This window comes from Gastrolobium bilobum, unplaced genomic scaffold, assembly GCF_033153095.1.
Source record: "Gastrolobium bilobum isolate Gb01-03AN ecotype WA unplaced genomic scaffold, APGP_CSIRO_Gbil_v1 utg99765, whole genome shotgun sequence".
Classification (NCBI taxonomy): Eukaryota; Viridiplantae; Streptophyta; class Magnoliopsida; order Fabales; family Fabaceae; genus Gastrolobium; species Gastrolobium bilobum.
The window spans coordinates 1-15,945 of NW_026899682.1; the positions used below are offsets into that span (position 1 = coordinate 1).

The following is a 15,945-nucleotide window of genomic DNA, read 5'->3' on the forward strand; positions in this document are numbered from 1 at the left end:
AATGCAATTATATGATGACTAATAACTTAATGAAATAGAATTTGAATAGGCAAAAGGAACCTTTTTTTCAATGGACTTTTTTTTACGGCAAATTCTCTTGGAAATCAGTTTAGCTTTCAGCATATGTTGTCGCAATAGATCAACTGGTTGGATCTTGTAAGCCAACTTATATGCACAAATGAATCTAACAGCTTCAATATGCTGCTGGTTCTGGACAAGATTCTGAACAAAATCTGCGAGACACAAGACAATTTCACTTTGTCAAATCAAAGCAGAAAAATCCTATGATATATTACATCAGAAAAATCAGCAGAAGAATTAGGACATGCTCGTAGTGACTAGTTCAAGGCAAAAAAAAAATACAGGCAAATGGTATCCAAAAGTTGTTAGGGAAGGAAAAACAAAAAGCAAATCTTAGATTTAGAAAATTCATATAGCTGTCTTATTTTCTTTTTCGATAACATTTTTAATATATATTTTTTTTTAAAAAATCCTCTCAATTATCTACACCCAAAAAGAAAAGAAAAAACAGGGCTACAGGTGACTAAATAAGACAATTGTTAATAAACATACCAGAGATTTTATCCACAAAACCAAGGGTCCGAAACAGCGAAACAGCTTGCTTGTGTTGTGCAGCAAATTCAAAAAGCTTTAAAACTTCATCTTCATTAAAATAAGAAACTAATCCATAAACAGACAAGAGCAGTAGAAAACCCAAAACCACCAAAGAATTTTCAGTATTAGCTCTCATGTTAGCTTTCAGATCAAGTGCTAGCTTCATTGCCTCTTCTCTCAAATCAAGTGCTAGCTTCACTGCCTCTTCTCTTACATGAGGTTCAATACGTGGTGACATTCTCATCAGCTGTTCTAAAAGAAAGATGTGACTCTCAATCATTACACCTCGTTTCCCTCCCTATTCTGTGGAACAATAGGGTTCTGTATTATATCCAAAACGAGTTTTGCTGGATCTAATGATGTTTGGAGATGAACAGAAATTTCGTTATCAATCAACTCGGACTCATTTGTTTGCTCATCAGAGAGCAACTGCAAATCTCTTCCATGGAACGATTATCTGTGTAAGACAAAAACTGAATATTTAGCTAGCAGATATTTAAGCTTCCTCATGTTTATAAAAGCATCAGAAAATCAAGGTGACAATTGGAAAACAATGATCATAGAAAGCAATATGAAAGTATGCAAAGCTCTCCAAGATTGATATGCATGGGTGACATAAGGAAAGTCGCTTTATAATAATATCTGCAAAAATTCGGTTTGGTTCGACCCATGCACAAATACGGTTGAGGTCAACTAAATAGTGCCATTTGAAGGAAACTGAACAAATGTTGTAACTTGTAAGCCACACACCATTTCGAATATAGTTTAAGAATGGACTACATTAATTTATTAAAATCGACTTAATGAAGGATGCAAAGTAAGAGTTTCTACAACTGTTTAAAAAGGTCCACAATATAATTCTAGTCACTTGGACAACAAATCATTAAAGATATTTATATACCTAACTATTCTTTCAATTTGATCAAGATATACAACATTAACCTGACTACAGAGAATTTCAACAAAACACAGATCAGGTGAATAAAAAATATCAGTATAATTAAAGGCAACAGTTGAGATGAAAATTGTTCCAACAAACTAGAGAAAGAAGTGCATATACCTTGTAGTTTTTCAATACAACCAAGGGCTTGTGGAGTCTGACAATGGTGGGCAATTATGTCTAGAAGATTCTGAAGTTCATTTTCATTGAAAGATGAACCAATCTCATAAGTAGCAACAAACTTCAAAAAATCTAGGACCCCCAAACAATCCTTATCACCTGCAGCTATATTCACCTTCCAGTCACTTGCCAATTTCATAGCTTCTTGTTTCACATGCAAACTAGTTACTGGTGAAGACTTCTTTAATTCATCCATCAAAAAACTACTGCATATTCTCCTTAAAATATTTGCATCATATTCAATAAGTTCTTGCCTCAATTGAGGAGAATGAAAACCTTTTATTGTATCTAGCACCAACTTAGCAGGGTCAGCTGATGTGTGAAGAACATCAGAGACTTGACTACACAGCAACTCATATTTTTTCAGAAGATTAAAAAGCAATTGTAAATCCTTGCTGTTGCTTACACTGTCAGCATCTTTAAAATACAGCTGCTCAGTCTCTACTTGATGAAGGAGGATATTGGACTTCTTGATCAACACTTTTTCCTCTTCAAATGATTTTCTTAATGATTCATATTGCTTCTCTTTTAAATCAAGTTCCCTTAGTTGTCCTTCAAACTGTCTCTCTTTTGACTCGAGCTCCTTTAGTTTCACTATAAATTGTGCCTCTTTCAAGTCAAGTTCCTTCACTTGCCCTTCAAATTGATTCTTTTTGGACTCAAGATCCTTCATTTGGCCTACAAACAGCTTCTCTTTTGACTCAAGTTCCTTTACTTGGCCTTCAAAATGCTTTTGTTTTGATTCAAGTTCCTTCACTTGACCTTGAAACTGCTTCTCTTTTGAGTCAAACTCCTTTACTTGGCCTTGAAACTGCTTCTCTTTTGACTCAAGCTCCTTCACTTGACCTTGAAATTGCTTCTCTTTTGAATCAAACTCCTTTACTTGGCCTTCAAAATGCTTCTGTATTAATTCAAGCTCGTTCACTTGAACTTGAAATTGCTTCTCTTTTGACTCGAGCTCCTTTACTTGGCCTTCAATATCCTTCACTTGTTCTTCGAATTGTCTCTCTTTTGACTTGAGCTCCTTCACTTGGTCTCCATATTGCTTCTCTTTTGAAGAGAGCTCATTCAGTCGTTCATTAAGTTGCTTCTCTTTTGAAGAGAGCTCATTCGATCGTTTGTTAAGTTGCTTCTCTTTTGAAGAGAGCTCATTCGATCGTTTGTTAAGTTGCTTCTCTTTTGAAGAGAGCTCATTCGATCGTTCTTTAAATTGCTTCTCTTTCGAAGCCAGCTCCTTCACTTGCCCTTCATATTGCTTCTCTTTCGACTCGAGCTTTTTCACTTGCCCTTCGTGTTGCTTCTTCATTGACTCAAGGTCCTTCACTCCTTCAAGCTTCTTCTCTTTCTTTTCAATCTCCAAATTGCTTTCTCTCATCATCCATGTGAGAGTATCAATCTCTTTCCTCTTTGATCCAAGCTCACGAACAAGCTGATTGATTCTTACACGCATGGACTTAATTAAGTCCTTCCTTTTAAAATCTAGTTGGTTACCTTTTCCATTAATTAATCTCTTCATTGCATCAAGCTCTTCCTCTCGTCCTAAGCTCCATATTACATTCAACAATTTTCTCTGATAGAGCCCTGAGTTCATCTTTCTTCGCTTCACTATCTCTATGAATGTTATCCAGGAATTGATGAAAATCCATATCTTTCGCCATGAGCTCTTGCTCGCGCTCTCTAATCAAGTCCTCAATCAAAACTAGCCGTCCTTGCTTCGCTCTGAGATTGTTGACACATTCTTCAATTTCCATCTGCATTTTGTCGCGCTCAATGATCACCTGGTGCGCCATATCATGTTGCCAGTTACACGCTTCCTCCTTCAACCGCAGCTGCATCTCACACTCGCTAATGTGCTTCTGTATCAACTTGAGTTTCTCTTCCTTTGCTTCAAACTCTCTGTTACGTTCTTCCACTCGTCTTCGAATAGCATCGTATTCTCTCTCTTTCGCATCGATATCTCCACAAAACAAGCTCAATTGTCGTTTGATAGAACTAACTTGTTTGTCCTTAGTCTCAAACGCTTTGGAACGCTCCTCGATGTGTATCTCTAGGGAATGCAATCTCTGCTCTTGTGCTTCTCTCTTAACGCGACACTCCTCAATCGATTTTCGAAGCAATGCAAGTTCTTGCTCTTTCAAATCACGTTCGAAATAGGATCCCATAATTGATTCCTGGAGGCAGGCAGGCCTGTGCGATTACTGCAAATTATGATCAAAGGATGTAAATTTTTCGGTGATGGAGAAAGACGATGACGGATTAGGGTTTATCACGGATTCACAGGAGTGGGATTTTATAGAATTAGGTCTCACTGCGAAAACTTAAACAAACCTATTTATAACCGTCGTATAAATAAAAATAAAAATTAACAGCTGGTTTATGAATAAATCTTTATTTAGTGACTCAGCATCTATCCATTTAGTATAGCATATGCATTGACTCAGCATCTATCCATTTATCTCGTGTAGATAAAAAAAATGGGGAAGATTGTTCGTTATTTTAAATGATAAAAATTTACGTTATTTTAAAAGAGAGAGATAGATATATAATTTTATTTTTTAATTTAAATTAAAAAAAATCACTCACTTTCTCTCTATCGTGATTTTCATTCTCTGTATCTATCTCTATCTTAAAATAACATAATTTATGTCATTTAAAATGACAAACATCAAACCCTAAAATATATCATATTATCTAAAAAATAAATAATATGATATTCATTTTATCCACTGTTACAAAATAATAGGATAAATACATTGAATCTTATGATATCCTAAAGATTTATTCCTAATTAGCAGTGTGAATTTTAAAAAAAAAAATTTCTGTCTTTAGAAACTGGACTACTAAAGATTTATTTCCTTTTGGATTGAGGAATTAATTAAAAATATTTTGAAAATTTTAATTTATTTTTTATATATAAATTTTACCAAAAATTCTTCATTAATTTCCCCATTCACGTTAGTCTTTCAAAAGAATTAATATAGGTCTATTTTGAATTCAAAGATATCACGAGTCGATTTTTTTCTAAATCTTAAATTGGGCCCATAATTTTTAGCAAGGACCCAAAAGATATTTTATTTTAAAAAAATATATCATGTTTAATAACAAAAAGAAAATAAAACCCAAAACAAATAAAAATAATAAGTAAATTAAAAGATTATAAAATAAAGATAGTAAAAAGTATCTTATCTTATATTATAAAGGAATTTCATTCTGTGGAAACCTTGCTGACGTGTCGCACTGTGTTTCAATTTCACCAATGTGTTCACACTACAACATTTAAAAAACTTTCCTTTAATGGTAAATCGGTGAATATAATAAATACAAAAAAGAATTATATTTTCAATTGACAGGATTTGTTACTTTAAATCAATGGTCAAGATTGCTTATTCATTGATTTATAACTACTAAATCACTCTTTGTCGTCATCTTTGTTTTTTAAATAATTGATGTTGATCATGTAATCTAATCGTTTTTTTAACCTTTATTCAGTTTAATTCAAATCTTTACGTTTTTTGAAGAAAAAAAAACAGGATATTCATTGTTATTAAAACAAATGACTGTTTTATTCCATGAAATAACTGTTAAAAATCGGGATATTCATTGATTTATAACTACTTAATCACTCTTTGTCGTTATCTTTGTTTTTTAAATCTTTATTCAGTTTAATTCAAAAACTTCACATTTTTTAAAGAATACAATTCTATTTACTCGGAAAAAATTAATTAGTAAAAAAAAATAATAATTATACATATCCCGACCTTTGTTCCTTATTTTCAGATTTTTAAATTTAAATCTTTTATTAACCTCTTGATTTAGTGGAATCAGGTATGAGTGTTTTGTTATTAGAAAAAACTTCTGTTTTATTCCATGAAAATCTCATTTATAACTACTAAATCACTCTTTTGTCGTCATCTTTGTTTTTTAAATAATTGATGTTGATCATGTAATCTAATCGTTTTTTTTAACCTTTATTCAGTTTAATTCAAATCTTTACGCTTTTTGAAAATAAAAATAGGATATTCATTGTTATTAAAACAAATGACTGTTTTATTCCATGAAAATCTCATTTATAACTACTGAATCACTCTTTTGTCGTCATCTTTATTTTTTAAATAATTGATGTTGATCATGTAATCTAATCGTTTTTTTTAACCTTTATTCAGTTTAATTCAAATCTTTACGTTTTTTGAAATAAAAAACAGGATATTCATTGTTATTAAAACAAATGACTGTTTTATTCCATGAAATGACTGTTAAAAAAATGGGACATTCATTGACTTATAACTACTAAAACAGTCATTTGTCGTTATCTTTGTTTTTTAAATCTTTATTCAGTTTAATTCAAGAACTTCACATTTTTTAAAGAATACAATTCTATTTACTCAAAAAAAAATTAATTAGTAAAAAAAATAATAATTATACATATCCCGACCTTTGTTCCTTATTTTCAGATTTTTAAATTTGAATCTTTTATTAACCTCTTGATTAAGTGGAATCAGGTATTAGTGTTTTGTTATTAGAAAAAACTTCTATTTTATTCCATGAAAATCTCATTTATAACTACTGAATCACTCTTTTGTCGTCATCTTTATTTTTTAAATAATTGATGTTGATCATGTAATCTAATCGTTTTTTTAACCTTTATTCAGTTTAATTCAAATCTTTACGATTTTTGAAAAAAAAAACAGGATATTCATTGTTATTAAAACAAATGACTGTTTTATTCCATGAAATGACTGTTAAAAAAACGGGACATTCATTGACTTAAAACTACTAAAACAGTCATTTGTCGTTATCTTTGTTTTTTAAATCTTTATTCAGTTTAATTCAAGAACTTCACATTTTTTAAAGAATACAATTCTATTTACTCGAAAAAAAATTAATTAGTAAAAAAAATAATAATTATACATATCCCGACCTTTGTTCCTTATTTTCAGATTTTTAAATTTGAATCTTTTATTAACCTCTTGATTCAATGGAATCAGGTATGAGTGTTTTGTTATTAGAAAAAACTTCTGTTTTATTCCATGAAAATCTCATTTATAACTACTAAATCACTCTTTTGTCGTCATATTTGTTTTTTAAATAATTGATGTTGATCATGTAATCTAATCGTTTTTTTAACCTTTATTCAGTTTAATTCAAATCTTTTTGCTTTTTGAAAAAAATGGGATATTCATTGTTATTAAAACAAATGACTGTTTTATTCCATGAAAATCTCATTTATAACTACTGAATCTCTCTTTTGTCGTCATCTTTATTTTTTAAATAATTGATGTTGATCATGTAATCTAATCGTTTTTTTTAACCTTTATTCAGTTTAATTCAAATCTTTACATTTTTTGAAAAAAAAACAGGATATTCATTTTTATTAAAACAAATGACTGTTTTATTCCATGAAATGACTGTTAAAAAAACGGGATATTCATTGACTTATAACTACTTAATCACTCTTTGTCGTTATCTTTGTTTTTTAAATCTTTATTCAGTTTAATTCAAAAACTTCACATTTTTTAAAGAATACAATTCTATTTACTCGGAAAAAATTAATTAGTAAAAAATAATAATAATTATACATATCCCGACCTTTGTTCCTTATTTTCAGATTTTTAAATTTGAATCTTTTATTAACCTCTTGATTCAGTGGAATCAGGTATGAGTGTTTTGTTATTAGAAAAAACTTATGTTTTATTCCATGAAAATCTCATTTATAACTACTAAATCACTCTTTTGTCGTCATATTTGTTTTTTAAATAATTGATGTTGATCATGTAATCTAATCGTTTTTTTAACCTTTATTCAGTTTAATTCAAATCACGGATTCACAGGAGTGGGATTTTATAGAATTAGGTCTCACTGCGAAAACTTAAACAAACCTATTTATAACCGTCGTATAAATAAAAATAAAAATTAACAGCTGGTTTATGAATAAATCTTTATTTAGTGACTCAGCATCTATCCATTTAGTATAGCATATGCATTGACTCAGCATCTATCCATTTATCTCGTGTAGATAAGAATTGGGGAAGAGTATTTGTTATTTTAAATGATAAAAATTATATTTTTTTAAAATAAAGATAGACATATAATTTTATTTTTTATTTAAAATTTAAATAAAAAAAAATCACTCACTTTCTCTCTCGTGATTTTCATTCTCTGTGTCTATCTCTATCTTAAAATGACATAATTTATGTCATTTAAAATGACAAACATCATACCCTAAAAAATATCATATTATGTAAAAAATAAATAATATGATATTTTTTGTATCCACTGTTACAAAATAATAGGATAAATACATTGAATCTTATGATATCCTAAAGATTTATTCCTAATTAGCAGTGTGAATTTTAAAAAAAAAAATCTCTGTCTTTAGAAACTGGACTACTAAAGATTTATTTCCTTTTGGATTGAGAAATTAATTAAAAATATTTTGAAATACTTTTATTGATGCGATATATGTAGACAACTGGACTACTAAAGATTTATTTCCTTTTGGATTGATAAATTAATGAAAAATATTTTGAAATTTTTAATTTATTTTTTATATATAAATTTTACCAAAAATTCTTCATTAATTTCCCCATTTTCAAAATAATATAATTTGGCAGTTGATAGAAATAATTTTATTTCATATTAATGGAGAATTATAAATCGGTAAATAAATTAACAATTAAGAATTTTATTTAGTATAGCATATGCAGTGACTCAGCATCTATCCATTTAGTATAGCATGTGCATTGACTCAGCATCTATCCATTTATCTCGTGTAGATAAAAAAAATGGGGAAGAGTATTCGTTATTTTAAATGATAAAAATTTACGTTATTTTAAAAGAGAGATAGACATATAATTTTATTTTTTAATTTAAATTAAAAAAAATCACTCACTTTCTCTCTATCGTGATTTTCATTCTCTGTATCTATCTCTATCTTAAAATGACATAATTTATGTCATTTAAAATGACAAACATCAAACCCTAAAAAATATCATATTATTTAAAAAATAAATAATATGATATTCATTTTATCCGCTGTTACAAAATAATAGGATAAATACATTGAATCTTATGATATCCTAAAGATTTATTCCTAATTAGCAGTGTGAATTTAAAAAAAAAAAAAAAATCTCTGTCTTTAGAAACTGGACTACTAAAGATTTATTTCCTATTGGATTGAGCAATTAATGAAAAATATTTTGAAATTTTTAATTTATTTTTTATATATAAATTTTACCAAAAATTCTTCATTAATTTCCCCATTTTCAAAATAATATAATTTGGCAGTTGATAGAAATAATTTTATTTCATATTAATGGAGAATTATAAATCGGTAAAAAATTAACAATTAAGAATAAAGTAACATTAATCATAATAAAATTCGGCTATTTAATTTTAAAATAAATAATTTAAACATTTAATAGTTATTATAAACACAAATAAAAATAAATAGATTTGAATGTTAAAAGTCACATGTACCAATGATATAATTGATTTAAGGGAAAAATATTTCTGCAGTTAATGCAGATAAGTTATCTGCATTTATTTCCAAAACGATATCGTTTTCGTATTTAAATCTTAAAAAATAATAAATATAAAGATTATTATAATCTTGAAATAAATTAAAATTACAAAAACACTATGATTTCCTTCCCAAAACGACGTCGTCGTATTAAGCTTACTGCAGGTATAACTTACCTGCAGTAACTGCAGCAGAAAAAACGAACTCTTGATTTTAAGCTATCATATTTTAAAAAATTATATCACATAAAATAAATAAGGAACTCGTATCTCAAATCAGAAGTAATTATTCTGATTCTTTGAGAAAAAAATAAATTAACTTTTTTTCGGAAGAAAATGAAAATAGAAGATTCTAAATAAAGTCATAACAATTTTAAATTGACTAAATTTAAGAAATATTAATATTTATTTATTCAAAATTTTGAATGAATAATACAATATCCTTCATTATTACATTATAAATAAAAAATACTAATTGATAATTAAATAATTAATTACAAAAATGACATAAAAATATCGAAAAAAATTCAAATACCCATATTGTTTGCCTTTGAATCACTTTCAACCTTATATATTTTTTTATCATTTATATCCTTATATATTTTTTATCCTAATTCATCCTTATTAGAAACTTAATCAACATGTATATTTTATTCTTCTTATAAGTGCATCATTAACAGAGTAACTTAATCAATAATTCTCCTTTTAGATTTCACATTTGCAACTGGGTAAATTCTGCATAAATTAACAGGAAATCAGCTTCACAAAAAACTAACGAAAGGTGTAACGACCCGAAATTAATTTCGATAGATAAAAATAAACAATGGATTAGTGGGAGACAACAATAAGCGAAGAGTTCTATCGTGCATGCAAGAAGACAACCAAATTTATTTAAAAACCTGTTAAAGCACGTGGTGAGCTGATGTATTCGACCAAGAAAATAAAAAAATTATTCATCTTACATTGATATGGTGACAAACAACTATATAGTATTTGACTATTTGGAATCTACTTTCAATAGCTAATCAACGCAATATAATATTAGGAACCTAGATTAAAGATATGTGCGCGGACACGTGTCTGACACGGACACGTTTAGACACATATCCGACATGCGCTTAATATTTGGAGACACGCGGTTAACTCTCTGACACGTTCCGACACGCAGTCAATATTTGGAGATACGCAGTCAACATTTGAGGACACGTTCGGACACGTTTTTTTTTTTTTTTAAATCTTAATTTTATTTTGTTAACTAAATATAAAAAAAAAAATTATAAATTAATTTTTTTCTGTTATAAAATTTGACTTAAAAATTAACAAACTACGAAAATTTATTTATATTTATTGTTATGTTATGAAATATAAATATTTAATTGTTTATATGACTTATTATGGAATCTTATATGTATTAAATATAAATCATATTATATATATTAAAAAATTTATTTAATATCAAAACGTATCCCAACGTATCCAAATATGACATTTTTTAGAATTAACATGTCGACTTGTCGTGTCGTGTCCAACTTCACTGGTGCTCCCCTGCTTTTCTTATCCTTTCCCTAGTTTCCTGAACATGTTCACGTGGGGTTATCTGAAGATAAATAAATTGCTTGACTAGAGATAGGTTTTTGATAGTCGGTGAAGGAGGGATGGCGGTTAAGTGAGGGGTTATGGGTTCAGACTCCTCTTTCTTTAAATAATAATAAAAAAAAAATATCATTTGGATTATCAACAAAAAATCACGCGCACAATTTAATTTCTTATGGAAAAAACTCGACTCGTGGTCGACACGACACGAATGCAAATTTGGTCGACACGACACGAATACATCAACACTAACACGATACGAATTTTTATTCGTGTCAAAATCTTCAACACTGATACGATACGAATTTTTTGCGAGTTGACACGACACGACACGAATAACACGCAAAATAAAGGTAAAAAAAGGTAATTGACAAAAAAAATTAAAAAAATAGATCGATATTAAAAAATTAAGAAAATAATAATAATAAATTAAAAATAAAATAATTTAAAAAAAATACGGGTCGACACGAATATGACACGAATTTTTTACGTGTCATTTTTTCCAATACGAACACAACACGAATTTTTTTGAGGTCAACCCAAACACAAATTTTCGTGTCGTGTCACAGGTCGACTCGCATGTCAAAACCTATATTGACACCCCTAACAAGAATAACCAAATTTCTTTATTAAAAACCTGTTAAAGCACGTGGTGAGCTGACGTATTCGACCAAGAAAATAAAAAAATTATGGGAAAAGTGTGTATAATTTTAAAGGATGTAAAGTTGTGTCATTTTAAGAAAGAGAAAGAGATAGATAAAGTAGGAGAGAGAGTTGACAAAAAAAAATAAAGGTGTGGGTCCCGCCTCTTTGTGAGAGTGAAAGGATATAAGTTGTGTAATTTTAAATAATAGACACTTTTCCCAAAAATTATTCATCTTACAGTGATATGGTGACAAACCACTATATAGTATTTGACTATTTGGAATCTACTTTCAATAGCTAATCAACGCAATATAATATTAGGAATCTAGATTAAAGAGATGTGCGCCTACAATTGTTAAACAACACGTATAAATTAAAAATTGAAATTGCACGCTAACCCTGGAAGTTGATGATGATTTCAACTTCACTAGTGCTCCCCTGCTTTTCTTATCCTTTCCCTAGTATCCTGAACATGTTCACGTGGGGTTATCTGAAGATAAATAAATTGATTGACTAGAGATAGGTTTTTGATAGTCGGTGAAGGAGGGATGACGGTTAAGTGAGGGGTTATGGGTTCAGACTCCTCTTTCTTTAAATAATAAAAAAAAAAATATCATTTGGATTATCAACAAAAAATCACGCGCACAATTTAATTTCTTATGGAAAAAACTCGACTCGTGGTGTATTTGAATTTAAAAATAAATTCGGTTAATCAAAATCGTAGTCCTTCTGAAATTCAAAGAAGATTCACGTTAGTCTCTCAAAAGAATTAATATAGATCTATTTTGAATTCAAAGATATCACGAGTCGATTTTTTTCTAAACTATTAAATTGGGCCCATAATTTTTAGTAAGGACCAAAAAGATATTTTATTCTAAAAAAATATATCATGTTTAATAACAAAAAGAAAATAAAACCCAAAACAAATAAAAATAATAAGTAAATTAAAAGATTATAAAATAAAGATAGTAAAAAGTATTAAATAAATACTTAATCAAAATAGGGTGTTCACGGTTGTTCCTCTTTATTTATTTTTTACAAGATAATATGAAATATTTTAATTTTCATATTTTTTTTGGTGAGCAACGAGTAAAGATATGAATCAAATTTTGGCCGGGCACAACATAGCAACGGAAATTAAATGCAAACTACACAACCGAAAGCATGAAATAAATAAATATAAGAATTCGTTTACAAATTTTTTTTACAAATTACACTAAGTATTGACCAGCCATACACTCTTGATTGAAGTATGACCAGTCATACTTAGTGTAGTTTGTAAGAGTTTGTAAACAAAAAATTTGTAAATATCTTATATATATATATATATATATATATATATATATATATATATATGGCAAAATGATTTCTGCAGCTGCTGCACCTACAGCAAGCAAGGATCCGCGTTCGGATCCTAGGATACGGCAACGGATACTGAGTTTTTTTTTTTTTTTAAAGCCGTGGGGCCCACTTTTCTGTGTCAGCTGTAGATAACACTATCTACAGCTGCTGCAAAAATGTTAAGCCCTATATATATATATATATATATATATATATATATATATATATATATATATATATATATATAGGGTTTTATTAATCTCCTTTTACATAAGATAGGTATCTTATGTTGTAGAGAGAAACTAGGTGGGTCCCACCATTACAAGAAAAAAGAAAAAGAAAAAAAAAAGTGAGGTGCGGAAATCGAAGTGAGAGAAAATGAGATAAACTACCTCATGTAAAAGGAGACTAATATTTCCCATATATATAAGATGGATATTTTGACTCTGTCTTATTCTGCATCTTAACCATTATTTTCCGCTCATCTAACAGTTATAATTTATGAAATCATATTAATTAATTAATTAATAATTACATTACAAATGACAACTGTTAATTTCCGTCTCTCAACGACTGAATTAAGGAGTAAGACTTGTAAGTCTTACAATGGAGTCAAAAGAATCCTCCATATATATATATGAAGTAGGATCCTTTGACACCTCATCCAAAAGTTACTAGATCAGAAAAGATCAATGATATCACATGATATAATCTAAGATTCTACGTTGTGCAGAATATTGTTACAAGTTTACAACACTTCATATCATACTTCAGCCGGAATATTTTGTACGTGACCCTTTTTTAATTAGTTAGCTGTTTTTTTTTTTACGTACTCTCTAATTGTAACTTCACATTTTATCAAAGAGAGTGAAGAAAGGGAATAAGATTTAAATGATAAAAAAGTGCATGGTAAATATCTCATCGCTATTATTGGTATTGATCACTCATCTTGCATTATTGGTATTGATCATTCATCAAAACACCATGAGCACATAGATTTGAAAGCTGTGGACTATAATCATTTGTAAAGGATACTCACAATGTTTCATCGATCATAACATGACTGAATATTGCTATATGTATATGTGTGGACATTGGGCTAAATCCAACAAATAATTAACACGTATTATTTTGGAAGTGAGAAATCATGTGAAATAATTTTAAATAATAATTAAATATTATATTTTCAAATTTCAATAATCAACCACACTTTATTATATTCATTTTTAAATCAAACAAAATCCATATATTTTATGAAAAAAGTATTTCTCCAGTCACCGGATATAAAGTTATCTCCAGTGAGTTCAAAACGACATTGTTTTAGGTTATAAGATTAAAAAATTGAGATAGATTATTCTACCTACTCTTGTTTTGCCTACCTTTGCCTACTTCTCCCAACACCGTTAAATATTATAATCCCATTCAATGATGAAGATTTATGGTATAAAATCAACTCTTTTACTCATTTTTCTCTCCCAATGCCTCTCACTTTTCTCTCTCCTCCTCTTTCTCTCTTTTTAATAGCGAAAAAAGGTGCAAACTTTTTTATCAATTCATACGACCTATCATTAAATTTATCTTCTCGATGATGTGATATAAATCTTATTGATATGGTACAAAATCAACCTTTTTACATTGTAAGAGGATGATGATGTGATATTTCTATTTGATTTCTGCTGCATACTTGAAGTTACCAGATTCGTGCTGCATAATTAAATTTCCCAATCATCCATTGTTATTTGATAGATGAGCATAAAATGCTTCGATGTACGAAAATCACAACCTTCCCAGAATGAATTTTTTTTTAAATTTTGTTCTCGGGAACAAAAATGGATGAGAATTGCGTTTGATAAAACCGGTTTATTTTTTTGTTTTCGGGATGAACCTGTTTTTTTTTGTGTGCTGGGGAACAAAAAAAAGAATAAAAAAATTTCTGCTTCTCTGTTCCGAGCACAAAAAGAGAATCAGTTTTCTCTCACGACTCCGTACCCGCTCACACACCAACACCGAACCATCACTCCTTTCAACAATATCATCGGACAACAAATCCCTCCCTTCACAGAGAAGTTGCAAATATTGGAATTTTTGAAATTGGGGTTAGGGCTCTTGAAGGATTACACGTCTGAAACATATTTATTCATCTTATTATAGTGCAGTCCGTTGAAAAGTGCAGTCTGTTGAAATAAAAATAATTTAATATAGTGAATTATTTTATAGCTCGACCTTGAATCTGGAAAAGTGCAGTCCATCTTCAGAGGATTTTTATTTTTTATAGCTCACAATTTTTAAATCCATTCTAGAAAAAATTTAAACAACCATTTTATTTGTAACTCATAAAACTTCTGTAAACCAATTATAGTGAAGTTTCTGTACAACAAATAGTTCGTGTGAGTAACATTTTGGAAATTGGAAAACGAGAAAAAATAAAAAAATAAAGAAGAAGACGAAGACAGAAAGAAAAAGAAAAAGAAAAAAATGTGTTATCAAACATAATTCCCATTCTCGGAACAAAAATAAAATATGTTAACAAACGTAATTCTGACTCTCATAATTGTTCCAAGGTACAGAAATAGAAAAGAATCATTTTTTTTCAGAAACAGTGCCAGGGAATAGAATGATTGTCATGCGCTGCCATCATCTTATGTTTTGAGATAAATAAAATGGGTATTATTAATTTTTATAAAAAAATAAGCACATCTTTTTATGTAAATTAATAAGTGATGAAGAGTATATTATCCCTAATTATTTTGTGTTTTTATCATCAATGTATTATTATATTATGAGAAAATATTATTCCAGTAAACTATATCTATACAAAAAAAAATTATTCTTTAGCAAGTTTGCTGACGTGTCACTTTGTCATGCATTCTCCACTTTGTGTTCACACTGCATTAACATAAATTTTTTCCACTTATAAAAACAATTTGAATTTGAATTATTATTAATTCATTGGTAAGAAAATATTTCAGCATTGATTGCAGTTAAAATTTGAATTTCGAATACAATAAAACTTAAAACAAATAAAAATAATAAGTAAATTAAAAGATTATAAAATATAGATATTAAAAAGTATTAAATAAATACTTAATCAGAATAGGGTGTTCACAGTTATT

The 15,945-nt window shown here is 28.7% G+C and overlaps 1 protein-coding gene across 1 annotated transcript; it reads right to left on the minus strand.

Annotated features, from left to right (window-relative positions):
* Window positions 1–86: 86 nt before the first annotated feature.
* LOC133292548 (uncharacterized) lies at window positions 87–3,185 on the minus strand (the record flags this gene model as incomplete). Its single annotated transcript, XM_061490966.1, has 3 exons — window positions 1,676–3,185; window positions 574–867; window positions 87–233 (listed from the first exon to the last, which is right to left on the minus strand). Coding segments are annotated over exons 1-3 (1,951 nt in total), but the record flags the coding sequence as incomplete, so codon positions are not given.
* Between the last annotated feature and the right edge of the window lie 12,760 nt (window positions 3,186–15,945).